This window comes from Microcaecilia unicolor, chromosome 9, assembly GCF_901765095.1.
Source record: "Microcaecilia unicolor chromosome 9, aMicUni1.1, whole genome shotgun sequence".
Taxonomy (NCBI): Eukaryota; Metazoa; Chordata; class Amphibia; order Gymnophiona; family Siphonopidae; genus Microcaecilia; species Microcaecilia unicolor.
In genome coordinates this window covers 28,198,685-28,216,351 of record NC_044039.1, presented here as the reverse complement: position 1 = coordinate 28,216,351, position 17,667 = coordinate 28,198,685, and the positions used below count along the sequence as shown (strand labels likewise).

At 39.7% G+C, this 17,667-nt stretch overlaps 1 protein-coding gene across 1 annotated transcript in view; it reads right to left on the bottom strand.

The window, feature by feature from the left end:
* NFYB (nuclear transcription factor Y subunit beta) overlaps positions 1-17,667 on the bottom strand; it is a 57,432-nt gene that overhangs the window by 30,262 nt on the left and 9,503 nt on the right. Inside the window, exons 2-3 of the mRNA XM_030214952.1 lie at positions 3,088-3,181; positions 1,746-1,879 (exon numbers count right to left, since the gene is read on the bottom strand). Of these exons, the coding sequence (XP_030070812.1) occupies positions 1,746-1,879; positions 3,088-3,181 (228 nt within the window). The remainder of the gene's footprint in view (positions 1-1,745; positions 1,880-3,087; positions 3,182-17,667) is intronic.

The following is a 17,667-nucleotide window of genomic DNA, read 5'->3' as shown; positions in this document are numbered from 1 at the left end:
GGGAAGACCAAGGGACTCCTCCTCCAAGAGGACCTCTGGTGCCTCCTCAGACAACCAGGAGCAGTCTGAATCTGACTCCTAGAAGTATTCTCTCAGAGACATCCAAGCCTCTGCCTGCCTCAAATGAATGAGGCTATAGTCAGGCCTGGGCATAAGTATCGAGGTACTGGGGAGTCCTGGTGCCCCAAGGAGGAGGAGACGCCCTGGGGAGTAATACTGGCTCAATACACACCAGCTCCGATGCCCTTCAAGGCAGAGAATGGGCCTTCAGAATAGGCTGATTGTCTGAGATGCCAGCACTGATGCTTTTGATGCCATAGACTCTTGCCAAGCAAATAGGTGTTCCATCCGTTCCTAGAGCATGGCTCTGAGCCACTCATCGAGGGCTGCCCTCGATGAAGAAGGCTGAGAGGAAGGCCAGAGTGGTTATGTCTTTGAAAGGCATTTGGATATATTGGTAACCTGCTCTCAGCTCGATAGAGGCAGTTGCACTCGGTTCCCAGGAGGGTGAGCTACCGTCATATTGGGGAACACTTTGACGACATTAGTGACCTTGGTTTCTCGGCATCAATGAGGGTGATGACAAACCCTTCCTCGCTCTCGGAAAGGGACTGGAGGATGCACGATTCCAGCAGCTGCTATCAAAGTTCCATGTGGAGTAAAGTGGTGGCCTTCTCAATGTCAATGTACCCCCAGAGTTCGATGCAACTCCTGGAGCCATACAGGCCAATATTTTTTATGTCAAAGTTGATGGACTGGACTTCTTGGCACCAAAAATTGTTTGTGCTGCTTCTCACTACCTTTGATGCTTCTGGTTGAACTCTGCAAAGTTTACAAGAAGAGAATCATGATCGTGTCCTAGGTATTACAGGCACCACTTGTGTGTCCAGATACACTTTTGGAAACCACTGGGAGTTTTATGGGACCCATCAGGAAAAACAGCTGCAGAAAAACCAAACAGCTTGAAAACTGTACCTGGATGGATGCCTGAGGCCTAAGGGGGCCAGTGATCCCAGGAAAATAAAGGCAACTTTAAAAAATGCCAAAAAAATCTAACTTAGGAGAACTACAGGGAAGTGGCTCTGCACAATCAACGAACACACTATACACTATTGGAAAAACACTGCTGGTACCACGATGAGAGGATAAAGAGACACAAAGAACAGTCTATCCTCACTGCTCTGCTGAGAAAGACAGACTGAATAAAGATGACCGGGGGGGGGGGGGGGGGGGGGGGACGGGACACAAAAGCATGTACAGTGAATTGCTGCCAAAAGCTTCTAGAAAAGACACTAGGGAGCATTCCTGCACCTGGCTCGGTTGGATGACATCAACCAGTAGTATGAAGATATCATCCTGCTTGTCCTTGGAGAGTACAGCCTACCATGATAATCATGGACAGTCTTTGCTTCAGGTGATATACATCATGCATCTTCCTCCTCTCCAAACATCAGGAGTAAAAGGGAAATAATAAAATTGGTACAATGTATTTAAGCTGTGCCCCACTGCTTCTAGATAGCTTATTAAGAAAACAAAAGGTCTTGATCTTACAAGTTATTCTTGTGACCAATGCACCTGCATAAATATATCTTACAAGAGATTCACGAGCCCCTTCTTGTTAAAAGGCACATACAAATGAAGTGCCCTTTTAATCTCCCTAAAATTAATACTTTTAAAAAAATCTATAACTTCAGCTAGGTTTTTCTACATTGTACTGACAGGAGTATGACTGGTGAAGACATTACTTTTCCTGTATTAGGTATGGCATTTTTCATTATCCTTGCCACATTTGCAATTGGAAGGTATATATCTTGTTCTCTGAAGCTCTCCTTTGATCCATTTGTATCATCAGGGTCATTCAAGCTGTCCTCTGTGTCACCTAATAAAATAAAATTATCAGCAATGTTCAATATTCAATAGATGTAATGCAATAAATGGAAGCTTTCTTCCATCTTGCCATTCATGGCATCCCTGTAATTCTTTTAAAAATGTGTTATTTATGCATTTTCTTATAAAGATAACAGTGAGTCAAAACACAACAATAAAATCATCCCTGTAAATGTTAATCAAGAACCAACCCCAACAAAACAATTATATCTGGGAAAAAATTACTGAGCCACAGAAAGGCATAACTGATCTTGTAGGATATATATATATTTTTTTTTAATAAACAGAGCTGTTTGCTACTCAGGTTCACAGGTGAGCAAATAGTATTTTGTTTAGCTTGGCAACGCTATGTCTTCTGCCAAATATGTGTTGTAGCAGGTGCTACAAAGAGAACACTTTTTTTTCTTAGACCTTGTGGTAGCCTCCTTTCCTTTGGGCTTCCAGTTCAGATGGAACCAGCACCACGACTACATTTGCAACTACTCGGAAATTCTCCCCCTAATTTTATATCCCCCTTTCAGAGCTGTACTATAGAATAAATCCAGCCACCAGGTATCACTGTGGCACAATAACTATGACTCACTTCCTCCCTCCCCACGTTGTGAATGCTGTCACTGCAGCAGCCCCAACTCCAACTGACATGGTGACCAGAAGACCTGAGCTGGGAATCAAATCCAGGTTCCTCTGCATAGTACTGCCAATGAGCCATCATGCTGGCCCAAATAAACCTTTTCAACTTGAACATAAAAAGAAGAAAAAAAGTTATCCTGGGAGATGTAGGTTATCACATCAACCAAAGGAATTTAGGCAGTAAATTCTCCAGTCGTTCAGACCTTCATCTGCCTGTAAAGGCCAACCATAGACGAAGTGGAGAAAGGGATACCATACAATCTTCCTTTCTTCCTTCCTTTGGGGGGGGGGGGGGTGTTAAAACTGTAGTGACCCTGGTAGTCTCAAGGAAGAAAAAACTCAGTTTCTCATTTCCAAAATTCTAGAGCATAATGTACATCTATGAATGCTATAAAATGATTAGTGGTGAAAGTACAGTACACATTTCACTCCTCTTACACTCCTGGGATGTCAAACCTCGCTTCGGTAGTGCTCCCAACCCCAGGCACCTTGAGAAACAAGAAAATGCAGGCAACTTAACTCAAAGCCTCCCCGATCACTGGAATAATCTCAGTTTTAAAGACTTCTTACCATCATGAGGCTGTATTACATAATGACTTCCACTAATGTAATCTCCAGAAATTCCTAATTGGGAAGCATCAGTTGTAGCACTGTCACCATCCATCTATTAAAAAGGGAGGAAATGGTCAATGTGCAATGTCATAAATAATAATCAAATTATTTACTTCAGGGTCCAGTCCTTGGGACACACTAGGGATTTGTCAGCACTTGTGCACAGCCAGCCGCACTAGTGGTTTAGTAAACCACAGCGTTAGTCCAGTAAGGTTTTCAGCATTTATAAAATGAAAATGCATGATATAAAATTTGTATGCTACTATTTCATGCATATTCACTGTCAGAAGCCTGAAAACCTGGGTTGGGTGTGTCCTGAGGACTGGGTTGAGAACTGCTGGTTTATTTTAATAAAGGGTTATAATTAAGGCAGAACTAACAAGTAACCATAATAGCACAATGAACTGAGTAATAGGAGGAATAAATTAACATTAAATTTAAAAAAAAACCCCATAAAAGGTTAAGGGGTCCTTTCACTAAGATGCGATAAGCACTTGTACGTGCTTACCACAGCTTAAAAGGTCTTACCATGGGACTCGCTGAGGCATCCTGTTGTAATTTTGCAATCTGCTTGTGCAAACCGCGCACAATAGTTTTAATTTTTTCATAGAGAATCCATGTTTCTGAGGGCAGTGTGGCCGTTTCTGCACTAATCAGTTAGCACACCTGCAATACTGTACACTGATTAGCACGTGATTACTACTACTACGTGATTAGCGCACAAGCCCTTACTGCCTACAAAACAGGTGGCGTTAAGGGCTCAAACGCTAATTTTTGTTAATGGCTGGTGCACTAATGGCAGCAATGACAGACATGAAGATCATTCAAAAGCTAAGTAAAGATGATAATTTTGTCTTAATAGGAAAATGGTAGAAGAAACTGAAAGAAAATTAAGTACATAAAGAAACTAGTATAATACACATAGGTATTTTATACCACAGACCGATGATGAGAAAAGGTGGGAAATACTCAACATATGTGAACTACTAATGGTGTACCGCCAATTAACGGAGTACCGCCTCTGATGGTCTGAAGATACCATATATGTGTAAATAAGTATAACAGTAATCAAATACTTAGTAGTATATTATATATAACATTCTGATTACTGAATATATAAATAAAGTGGGCATCTTTTGAACATTAGCACATGGCCATTAATTAAAAAAAAATGGAAAACCGGCCACTTTCCGGCTGTGCTAAAAATGGCTTTGGTGTGAACGAAAGACTCACTTAAGGGCACGCTAAGGCCATTTTTTAGTGCTGCTTAGTAAAAGGACCACTAAGAAAGGGCAAAAATACTATATATGTTTTCATTTCCATTTATCAATCATCAAAAGGAGTCAGTTTGAAGAAGCATTTCAACTTGTCCAAATCAGAAACTAAAATACTCCCACCACAGAGGCATGCCAAAACAGAACACTGTATACTTCCCCACAAAAGGAGAAAATAACTAATACAAAGCTACCTAAACTGTTTCCTAGAAGTTCTCTCTGAGAAGAGCACCTCAGATTATAAAACACCTTATAGCAGAGAAGGACAACCACAGTCTTTGAGGGCCACAACTCAGTCAGGTTTTCAAGCTTTCCACAATGAATATGCATAAGATCTATTTGAATCTCACGCATAGCCCTTGAGGACCATGGTTGCTCATCCCTGCCTTATAGCCTTGGTCTTCATTCACAGTATTCGAGCCATCAATGGGTTGAGTATTCAGGATACCCCTAATGAATATGCATTGACCAATTAGAAAACATACATTATCAATTCTTTACTAATCACATCACAATATCTTAAAATACCTCACTAACTGGCTACCTCCCAGAAACGCCATAAGATCATCTCGTACATTTCTCAATCTGCACTTCCCCAGCTGTAAAGGATTAAAATACAAGCTGACACATGCCACTACCTTCTCTTACATGAGCACTCAATTGTGGAATGCATTACCTACAGCACTGAAAACAAAGCCTACAAAGAGAACCCATAGCCTACAAAACCACCTCACCAACCCACCCAGTTATGAAAGTCCACCTTCTAGACTAACCTGCCTTACACTTTCCTTCTCTCTTTCCTTACTTAAGCTTGTACATTACCATTTGTATTCCTTACTTAAGCTTTATACATTAATTGTATCTGATATCCTGGAATAACTATGTCATAACAAAACTCTGTAAGCCACATTGAGCCTGCAAATAGGTGGGAAAATGTGGGATACAAATGCAATAAATCTATTCTCATAGCGTCAAAATACATTAACCAAATTCAAAATATTATAATCCCTAAACTAGACAATGAATCATTATGCTAAGATAACACAAGATCTACCCAAACAAATGTCCCCTTCTTAGCTCTGTAGGACAATGATAAAAAAAAAAAAAAAAAGAGTCCCTTTAGAGTTAATACCCGATATCACTTCTTGTATTGCTGACAAATCTCATGGTTCATATTCCAGTTAAACCCTGTGTTTGCTCATACCTGAATTATTCTTGTACATTCATTCCTTGAAGTGTTTTTACTTATCAAAAGCTCCTTTGATACAATCCTAGCATCAGTTGCTTGACTCTCTCTTTAAACTCAATCACTTAGTCTCAACATGGTATTATGTTTCGCCAAATGGCATCTTCAGGAGACTAAACAAACAAGACTTTTCCCAAAATATGCACAGACATCGCTAGCACAGGATATTCACCTCGCTGGGTACTCCTAAATCCAGAGCAACCCTGCTGGTAACTGCTGCTTTCCTCTTTATTTTAAATATTTATAACTTATCTACAACCCTGGCAGAGTATAAATCAACATACATAATCATTAAAAAAAATCAAAATTTTTGATTGTATCTCATACAGACATATCACATTATTTTCAATCCCCCTCAGCTAACATCTAGCCATTTCAAACTCACTATACCAAACTGTCCCGTCTACCTCATTTGCTATAAACAAGAAAACATACAATAAAGGGGAAAACCTGCTGAAAGAGATACAAATTAAATTGCTTGCGAACTGTCATTGTGCAGGTCAGAGCTCTTAAATCATCTGGTACTAACGTTTTGGACCAGCAACAGCAAACACATGAGCTTGAATTTCATCAAGGCAGGTGCAGTGAAAACAAGGAATACCCAGCAAATTCATATTTGCTGATCTGAGCATCCAGGGTCGTCTATAAATACTAGGTATAGTACTGATGCACAGTGATGCCTTATTATTCAGTGCTTTAAATATTAAGAACAAGATCTTAAACCGAATTCTCCACCAGTGCAATTCATAAAGAATTGGGGTAATATGATCAATTCTTCAGGCAACAACTAACTATGATTCTAGCAGTGGCATTTTGGATGACCTGAAGAGCCTTCAAAAAAGAAACAGGAAGGCCGAGATAGAATGTTAAAATAATCCAGTGTTTAGATTACTAATGATTGCATCACTGTTTGAAAAATTATCAGCCATAAGAAAATGCTTTAGACAATAAGGTGCATTTTAAAGAATACCTTTCAGACAACTGTCTTAAAATGTGAATCTTCCAATGCAGATCAATAAATCCACCCAGATTTTTCACGTTCAAACAATTGGTATTGTCCATCCACAGATGCTAACTTTTCAAAATGACTGGGGGTGCCAAACACAATACAAAATTACCACTTCCTAGACATAATAAAGTAATTTGCTCAATATTAGGGAGGTGCTTGGTACCCACTAAGCTGGCTCCTATGTGTCCATCTGTCTATCACAAGGGATGAAGGTACAACTTGATTACTGGACTGAGTTAAAATCAAAAATATTAGGGAAAACATAATACAGTACCAAATCAAATCAAAAACATAACTAAACATGCAAAGATTGATACAGGGCCCCATTTACTAAGGCACACTAATTTTTAACGTGCGCTAAAAATGCCGGCACGCCTACAGCACGTTTTGTAAACGGGGCCCATAGTTCGTAATAAACCCAACACAATTAAAACAACAAATAATATACTATTTAAAACAATTTTTTTTTCATGTGTTGTACTCAGAATAAATCGTGTCATGCCTCACAGCACAGTCCTTTGATATTGAGCTCAGTCACAAAAAGTCCTTTCAGACTGAATAATTATAATACTTATCTTGCTGGGGTTGAACGTTCACAATACTGACAAACATCTTATCAAAAAGTCCTGTTCAATTCTTGATGCAATTTATCCAATCACCTCCATAGTGCCCTATAAAATGACTTTTTCATTGTCTTTTCGTGCTATTCCCTCTATTGTTACTATCCCCTAGTTCCAACCTACCACAGCCATAATTCCCTCCAGTACTTGCAGTGCCAAAATCAAAAATATTAGGGAAAATATAATACAGTACCAAATCAAACCAAAAACATAACTATATATGCAAAGATAACTATGGGCCTCTTTTACTAAGCCGTGCGGCAAATGAGAGGAGGCCACCGGGAATCACTAGCACGGCTTAGTAAAGAGGCCCCATATCAACGCAAACAATAAATAATATACTATAATATGAAAAACGTGTGCAGGTGTTGACAATTTATTCTGAGCACAACATACACATTTTTCTTATTATAGTATATTCTGTATTTGCATTGATTTAGTTTGTAATAAACCCAATCTTTGTATGTTAGTTATGTTTTTGGTTTAATATACAGAGCTACAAATTTGAGTTAGTTCATCAAGAGGAATAAACTGTAAAATTATTGGTATATAATCTACAATTAACCCTGAGTGTAAAATAATTTGCAAATAGGAGCTATGTTAAAAAGCACAGCAGACCTTTGAGACCTATGCAACAAATCATCTCTACCAGATTTTACCTGTTGCATATGCTGAGTTAAAAGGGAGTTAAACCAGTACCCCCATATCCATTAACCATAATAGCATGATATCTTGATTAACAGTATCAAAAGCCATTGATGTATCAAGCGAGATGAGAATAAGTCTTACCTATTAACATCAAAACACGTCAGCAGCCATGATGCCACAAACACCACAGTTGTGTGTGCATGATCTACAGCATTTGTATTCTTTAGTTCCAGCTTGTTTCCTAGGCTGGCTGTCACTGCTTAAGGGTCTTTATAATTAATTTGCGCTTTTATACACAGATCCAACTTAAGTTCCTACATCCTGCAACACAGCAAAACCAAGGACTGTATTGGACACTTTTACCCTCCCTACCTCTAACCCCTTTGTGCTTGAAACACATGATCCTCATTCGACCACTTATATCTACCGGACTGGCGACCGCCTTTACGGTACTATGTAAGCCACATTGAGCCTGCAAATAGGTGGGAAAATGTGGGGCATAAATGTGATAAATAAATAAAATAGGTCACATGACCCTCTCCCTCCTATCATTGGACCCCCCCCCTTGGCAGATGCTTGCTTCAATGCCCTTAGTGATATGCACTGTGGTCTAGTCTCAGGCACTAACATTACTGGTCCCTTTCCTTGACCTATAATCTTGTGGATCTTCTTACTCTTGCCACCCTGTAAGGCAGAAGCCTCCACTTTGGCTCAGAGCATACGCCATCTCTTTCTCCTCCCTTGGAAAGCACTCTTAACCAATCCCTTCCAAGCCCAACTTCACAGGTTTTATTCTCCATATCATTCCATTTCTGCAATAAATTGAAGAAAAACTGGAGGTTGTGCTGCTTGTTTAAGTGTCTGGTAATGCAATATGCACGGGTTATGAGAACAGCACTTTATGATCCTGTAATACAGCTGTCTCGATTACTTTAGACAAAAATAGAGAGAAGAAATAGGATGGCAGCTTTTTTTTTGGGGGGGGGGGGGGGTCACCTGACTCTAAACTCCAATTTAATGGATGGACATATACCTTTTTTAGCTTATAGGGAATAAGCCTTCAGTTAGCAACTTGTCTACTGTACTAAACACTGGCTCACAAATTGAATCTGAGGTCTTGATGACAGATTACTGAACAATCATCATGGGCTAGTGAAGTTGCTGCTCTGCACTCATATTTTTCTACAACATTTTAGTCATAAGGAGCTCATTTTTCCATTTCTTTTCTCATTTTCAACAGCCCATCTCCTCTGTGAGGATTCATAAAACCTGGATGCAAGGTCAAACTTCAGGGCCTAGCTACTAGGCCCGAGCACAGGCACCAAAACTGGAGTTGTGCCTAGGCCCTGGAGGGTCAGGCTTTTTCCAGGCAACAATTCTTCACTGAGACTGGATCCAGGAGGAGTATTTGCTGTTGGGGCCAGGAGAACCTATTGTTGACAGTTTAGGGAGAGTTAGGACACACTGCTACTGCTTGGTTCAGTCCAGGCAATTAATCTACTACTGGCAGGTTAGGACTGGAAAGGCTCTGCTGCTGAGCCTTAACCAGGACGAGCTGGGATGAGGCACATCCTGGTGGTACGTGAGAGAGCAAAATAAATAAATAAAAGTCATTTACATAAAATTCTGGCTCTTTAGTGTTGTTTGAAGGAGTCCAAAAAGAAGCACAAAGGGATCTCAAGAAGGGAACAAGTGCACTTTTATCGATGACCTAACACGGGTCGTGTTTCAGCGTAACCCAACACCTGCTTCAGGGGTCAATTCAAACGAGCAACACTAAATATGCTTGAGTACTTGCTCATAATGCAATAACTCATTGCAATGATTATCCACACTAAAGTCAGAAACGCTTCCTAGTGCGGAGCAGATCATCAATAAAAGTGCACGTGTTCCCTTCTGGAGAGCACTTTGTGCTTCTTTTGGACTACTTGTGCTGTGTACTTTGACCCTCTCCAGTGCATGCTTCTTTAGTGTTTGACAACATTTTTCATTCCTGATGCTCTCTGCCATACATACTGTTCTTGCAGACTCCAAAAGGAAGTCCATTTACATAAGTACATAAGTAGTGCCATACTGGGAAAGACCAAAGGTCCATCTAGCCCAGCATCCTGTCACCGACAGTGGCCAATCCAGGTCAAGGGCACCTGGCACGCTCCCCAAACGTAAAAACATTCCAGACAAGTTATACCTAAAAATGCGGAATTTTTCCAAGTCCATTTAATAGCGGTCTATGGACTTGTCCTTTAGGAATCTATCTAACCCCTTTTTAAACTCCGTCAAGCTAACCGCCCGTACCACGTTCTCCGGCAACGAATTCCAGAGTCTAATTACACGTTGGGTGAAGAAAAATTTTCTCCGATTCGTTTTAAATTTACCACACTGTAGCTTCAACTCATGCCCTCTAGTCCTAGTATTTTTGGATAGCGTGAACAGTCGCTTCACATCCACCCGATCCATTCCACTCATTATTTTATACACTTCTATCATATCTCCCCTCAGCCGTCTCTTCTCCAAGTTGAAAAGCCCTAGCCTTCTCAGCCTCTCTTCATAGGAAAGTCGTCCCATCCCCACTATCATTTTCGTCGCCCTTCGCTGTACCTTTTCCAATTCTACTATATCTTTTTTGAGATACGGAGACCAGTACTGAACACAATACTCCAGGTGCGGTCGCACCATGGAGCGATACAACGGCATTATAACATCCGCACACCTGGACTCCATACCCTTCCTAATAACACCCAACATTCTATTCGCTTTCCTAGCCGCAGCAGCACACTGAGCAGAAGGTTTCAGCGTATCATCGACGACGACACCCAGATCCCTTTCTTGATCCGTAACTCCTAACGCGGAACCTTGCAAGACGTAGCTATAATTCGGGTTCCTCTTACCCACATGCATCACTTTGCACTTGTCAACATTGAACTTCATCTGCCACTTGCACGCCCATTCTCCCAGTCTCGCAAGGTCCTCCTGTAATCGTTCACATTCCTCCTGCGACTTGACGACCCTGAATAATTTTGTGTCATCGGCGAATTTAATTACCTCACTAGTTATTCCCATCTCTAGGTCATTTATAAATACATTAAAAAGCAACGGACCCAGCACAGACCCCTGCGGGACCCCACTAACTACCCTCCTCCACTGAGAATACTGGCCACGCAATCCTACTCTCTGCTTCCTATCTTTCAACCAGTTCTTAATCCATAATAATACCCTACCTCCGATTCCATGACTCTGCAATTTCTTCAGGAGTCTTTCGTGCAGCACTTTGTCAAACGCCTTCTAAAATCCAGATATACAATATCAACCGGCTCCCCATTGTCCACATGTTTGCTTACCCCCTCAAAAAAATGCATTAGATTGGTGAGGCAAGACTTCCCTTCACTAAATCCGTGCTGACTTTGTCTCATCAGTCCATGTTTTTGTATATGCTCTGCAATTTTATTCTTAATAATAGCCTCCACCATCTTGCCCGGCACCGACGTCAGACTCACCGGTCTATAATTTCCCGGATCTCCTCTGGAACCCTTCTTAAAAATCGGAGTAACATTGGCTACCCTCCAGTCTTCCGGTACTACACTCGATTTTAGGGACAGATTGCATATTTCTAACAGTAGCTCCGCAAGTTCATTTTTTAGTTCTATTAATACTCTGGGATGAATACCATCAGGTCCCGGTGATTTACTACTCTTCAGCTTGCTGAACTGACCCATTACATCCTCCAAGGTTACAGAGAATTTGTTTAGTTTCTCCGACTCCCACAGAGATGGGCAGAAACATCTGTTGCCTCTTTAGGTCAGAAAGTATTAGTTATCCTTTTGAGGACTTTCACTCTTTATCCAATATGTGCCAAGCTGTATACAAAATTAATAAAGTTTTTCTGTGGACATCATAGTGGCCTTAACATTTGTTTTCAGTAATATATCACTCACTGTCCTAGCTAGAAGACCTACAACTTGGCCCGAGTTCTTGCTTCTTGCATTTGGCTCCACTGTTAATGTAAAGGAGATCTGTTGCAAATGTAGCACTGGCATCCCTGACAAAGGAGTTCTGAAATGGGGGTCTCTGCAATTCATATACATCAATTATTGAGATAAGTTTGTTCACTCCTTACTGTTGGTTTTTTGTTTTTTTTAACTACTGATGTTCTTACTTTGGAAGTTTTTATCACCAATTCTTTGAACATTTTTCACCCAACAGATTGTGCCATTTTGGCTATTAGATTCCTTGTGGATCTTTTTACAATCATAGTTTGAGAAAAATAAATTGTTTGATGTATAAAAAATAAATAAAATAAGGGAAGAGAATAACGAGTACTAATGATGTATAGCGCTCTTTAAGTCAGACAAATTATGCGGCGTTATTCACGGAGATGAAGCTTGGCTGTGGGCTACAGCCTATACTGAATTCTCCTTTGTTTCCCTTTCAAAAATATTTTTTTTTCTAGATTGTTAATTTGATATTAAGGTATAGGTCCCTTAGAACCAGATGCCACACCTATATATATATATATATATATATATATATATATATATATATATATATATATATATGATTGTAAGCACCAAGAAGCAGGAACTGTTTATTATTGTTTGATCAATGGATGTTAAGAAGCCTGAGCATCATGCTTCTTTAGTAGCTCAAAGAAAAGGGTGATTGAAGCCCCAACGCAAGCATTACAAGCTCCCCATATTACTGGAGTTTAGACCTTGCAACAGTAATCGATCTGGACATGAGAGAATGATAGAATGAAGAAGAGATGGCATAACACAAAGGAAAGGTTAGAGGAGTGGTGTGGCTGCTAAGAGCACTCAACAAGCAAACTTTCAAATACACCAACAGTGGACTCTGCTCATCACATTTTTTCTGAAGATGCAAATTACAATGGATATATAGATCTAAGTATGGACATGAGATACTAAATTACAGACAACACAGTAAAATTGGATATAAAGATAGGCCAACGCAAAACATTTTCTTGAGCAAGAAGTTAATTATATTTATTTTTATAGTGCTACTGGATGTACATAGCTGAACATTTTTCCAGGGACAAGGAAACATCTAGTGTACCTGAATGTAACTCACTTTCAGCTACTAGTTACAAAAAGAGCAAGCTAAACCCAAATAAATGTGCCCCTGCCTCAAAGAGCTTACTATCCAATCCAAGACTACACCTGAGGCAATGGGAAATAAAGTGACTTGCCAAAGTCACAAGGTAGTCAGCGGAACCAACAGTATTTGAACCTTGGCCTCCCTGGTTCTCAGCTCAGTGATCCCTGAGTCCATACGCCAAGCCCCCTCGCTGCCCATCTTCAAATCCTTCCTCAAAGCCCACCTCTTCAATGTCACCTTTGGCACATAACCATTATACCTCCATTCAGGATATCTAGACTGCCCCAACTTTACATTTCGTCCTTTAGATTGTAAGCTCCTTTGAGCAGGGACTATCCTTCTTTGTTAAACTGTACAGCGCTGCGTAACCCTAGTAGCGCTTTAGAAATGTTAAGTAGTAGTAGTAGTAGTAAGGTCACATCCTCTCCACTTGACTGGCATTTGATAGGATCCAAACAGAGACAATAAAATAGGTAAGCTTTAGACTCAGTCCTGAAAACCAATTATTTAAAAAGTTCTATTAAGCATTCAAATCACAGTCATGCTGTCTCTGATCCTTGTTTTTTTCTGGTAATAAACACATTACTGTTATATGAAGGCTGTATTTGGATCACCACCTCAGAACACCAATTTGTTCTGACACAACTCATTTGGGAAATGAAAACAACCCTTTCAAAATCAAAACTGTCTTATTGTGCTTTTTTTACCTAAACAAAAGTTGGAAACAGTAGAATGTATTTTAATGCAAGTTTTATTTAACTCTTCAAAAATAACTGAATAGTAGTGTTCTACAATCCTGTGTTCAATACACAACACATACATAATGACAAAAATATTTAATACAAAAAAAAAAACACCCAGCTTTCTCAATTGTTCACCATTTTCTTTTGGGATAATCAAGTCTGTCCCCCAGGCACTTCTAAGTGTCATAACATTTGACATAAAAATCCAATTTAACAGATGTAAATATTTCATTTAATTCAAAATATAGTTTGAATCTAATATACCATATGCTGGATTTTTCCAAAACATTCCCACTGCTTTCAAATTGAAGCTAGCACATAAATGTTAACACACAGAACCTCAAACTTCCCAGTAGGGAAAGTGCCAAAAGGCACTAGCAAATCCACTACAATGGGAACAGAGTATTATCATAGGTTCATAATCAAACAGGATTTGAAAACCAGAAACACCTAGAAAAACCACCCCGTGGGAAAAAAAAACAATCCCACTAATAGGGAACTATGGAAAAGCCATTACATGGTGTATAAAAGTCAAGGAAAAACACCCTGCCCAAAATAATAAATAAACTAAAGGAAAAATAAGAGATTATTACTGTCATAGGCACAACAAAGGACAGCTGCGGCAATTTCTGCAATGGCTTAAAAAAAATCTAAATAAGCACTTAGCTGCTGGAAGTCTACATCCAAAACGCATTTCACAGCTCAATCAGCTAGATCCATGCTGAAACAGTCCATCTTCATACATCACCACGAACAAGTAGTTGCAGAAGTCACCACCTACGAAAAACGTCCTCCGGCCATACAGGTAAGTATCTCACATTCCATCCAAGAATATCCTAGCTTCCTTCAACAAGAGCGCCTTGTTTTGCTCAAGAAAAAGCTGCTTCAGGAAGGAACCGAAACCATTACTTGTCACATTGCGTGTATTACCAAGACTAACACATATCACTTCACATCAAAATGGCGGGCTAGATTTTTTTGAAGCCATTGCAGAAATTGCCGCAGCTGTCCTTTGTTGTGCCTATGACAGTAATAATCTCTTATTTTTCCTTTAGTTTATTTATTATTTTGGGCAGGGTGTTTTTCCTTGACTTTTATACACCATGTAATGGATTTTCCATAGTTCCCTATTAGTGGGATTGTTTTTTTTTTCCCACGGGGTGGTTTTTCTAGGTGTTTCTGGTTTTCCAATCCTGTTTGATTATGAACCTATGATAATACTCTGTTCCCATTGTAGTGGATTTGCTAGTGCCTTTTGGCACTTTCCCTACTGGGAAGTTTGAGGTTCTGTGTGTTAACATTTGTGTGCTATCTTCAATTTGAAAGCAAGCAGTGGGAATGTTTTGGAAAATCCAGCACATGGTATATTAGATTCAAACTATACTTTGAATTGGATTTGACATCAGCAGTTTGAATCCCCCCCCTTTTTTAAATATTGGGTTTCAATATTTCATTTAAGCAATATCTCACTTCAAATTAGAATTTATTTTGTTTCTAAGCTACAGGACCAGCATTCTTGCAGCCATCTTCTCTCTTCTTTCCTTTGATCATGGTAGACGTGCTCTAAGATTCACCACAGTCATCAGTGTAGTTTGCTTACTTTTTGGAGGGAGGGGTGTTCACTTCAAACTATGCCTATGACTGTAATGTTCATCAGTGCCCCTCACCAACTTGAAACCCCTGCTGCCATGTTCTCAAAGCTTTCAATCACTAGCCACTGCTGCTCCTCATGGTCCCGATCTCCAGCTGCTGTTGATTTTCAAGACCCCTCCTGATACCATGTTCCTGCTGCTACCTTGCCTCAGTCACCCTCCAAATCCCCAACCACTGCCAGTCCTTGGCCATCACTCTGATTTTCAGCTACTACTTTTTCTCCTCAGCCAATCTGCAGTAGCTGCTACCAGCTTTCTTTGGATTCCGTCCCAATCCCCTGCTACCATTAGAAAAAGTTCCTCTAATTCCTTCCTGATGCCCAGCTGTTCATGCTCCTCCATGGTACCCCCCCCCCCCCACCCCTTTCACCTTCAATTGTAAGCTCTGCTTGGTAACTCAGACTTCAAGCTGTGGCTGTTGTTGCCTCTCCTTGGTACACACTGACCTCAGCCTGCCACTGCTGCTCCTTGGCTCACCTACTCCTCTCCTACCCCTCACCATTCCTTTGGCCCATCTAGCTAACACTCTTCATGTTCTTCCTCAAAATTCTGCAATCATGACACAAAAAGAAAATCTCTTTTCCTGCAGGCTTCTTCAACAGAACCAGCACACATGTGAGTATGCTTCTCACAGTACTGATATCTCTATTACCCTATAAACCCTTGCAACAGGAAACAAAGGTAATTTACTACCAGAATGTGCTATCAGCTAATGTATGTTATTCACCAGAGTCCACTGCAACATATTTTAACACACATTAATGGCATTAGCTCACTGTTAGTAAATGACCCCCAAATATATATATATATATATATATATATATATATATATATATATATATATATATCTTTAAAATGTGTGAACATTTCATGATGCCCTAACCCTAATTTCTGTATCTGACAACAGGCACTAACCAATTGCAGGGCTGCTTTCAAAATGCTTGATGACATCATACTGTGATCTGACCTTCCAGAGATTTCAACTGAACTAGCCTGTTTCCCGTATAGGAAAGAAAAAGAAACAGGCAAAGTAATTAAATCTAAATTCTGTGAATAGTGTGATGTAGTACTCCAGGCATGCTTAGTTTCTGGCAAAATTCGGAATGAAACTGGAAGAACAGTTCAAAGCTTATGAAGGCAGGAACAGAAATGATGCCTGCAAAACTGTTTCTCTGGAAGAATCTGGGCTAAAATAGGCAGATTGTAAATACTTTGCTGCCTTTTCTGCACAATCTTGTAGACAAATTTTTGACACTATTCCCCTGTTAACCCCTTGTTCCAGTGTGAAGATAATAAGCAAGCTTGACAGTCTGAAGCAAGGCAGCATTGTATGTTGCTCTGTGTGGCAAAGAACAAAAAGTGACTCAAAGAAATTAAATTAAATGTAAAGTTGTATCCCAACAAAGCCATTCAAAAATAAAACTTGTTCCCCCATGCTGGCATTTTCTTTCTTGAACTTGTAATATTCCACTGTTTTAAGGCTGCATTGAATGAAAATCAAGTAAATTGAATGCTCATGCAACAGGACACACCATTAATTTTTAATCTGTGAAGTTATGATAAATGCACAATAAGTCAAATGTGTATACTAATCTATCGGGACAAATGGACTGGTGATTTAGAAGTGCTATTTTGAGAGCCAATTGTTGAATTTTGTTGGAAAATGTTTGCCCAAGATACTTTGAACTTGGATTAAGGATTCCCTGATACAGAGCTCTATTGCTCAGAACATGATTGTGTCAGATGATTAGAATGATTCATGAGCTAGAACCGAGATAAATTGTCTGAAGTTCTGCCTTTGTGAAGGTCCTCTTCACATATTTATTATATTTTACATTGAATGTCTGCTTTGTCAGTTATGTTTATTGTGTGCTGTGATGGTATTATAGATCTAGAATTATCAATTGCTGGATTAATTTTTGATTCTAGTAATAAAATGGGGCTTCTAACAAACATTAATACATAGGGTGACTGACTACACACTCATTTTGCACTGGACTAGCTTGCTTCACACACTGTAACTTAGATCAGTTCCTTCTCTCTTGCTTAATTATGCAAAGAACTTCACTTGAGTTTAGCTAACAATCAAATTATCCAAAGTGACTCTGTACCACACATCTTGCTCCCATCATATATCTGCTCTTGGTCCCTCAACTATATGGTGATCTGTATTGTAGAAAATCTTTAGCATCGTATCTGTTAGTTGAATGTTGTAATGCATGCGTATTAGGTGT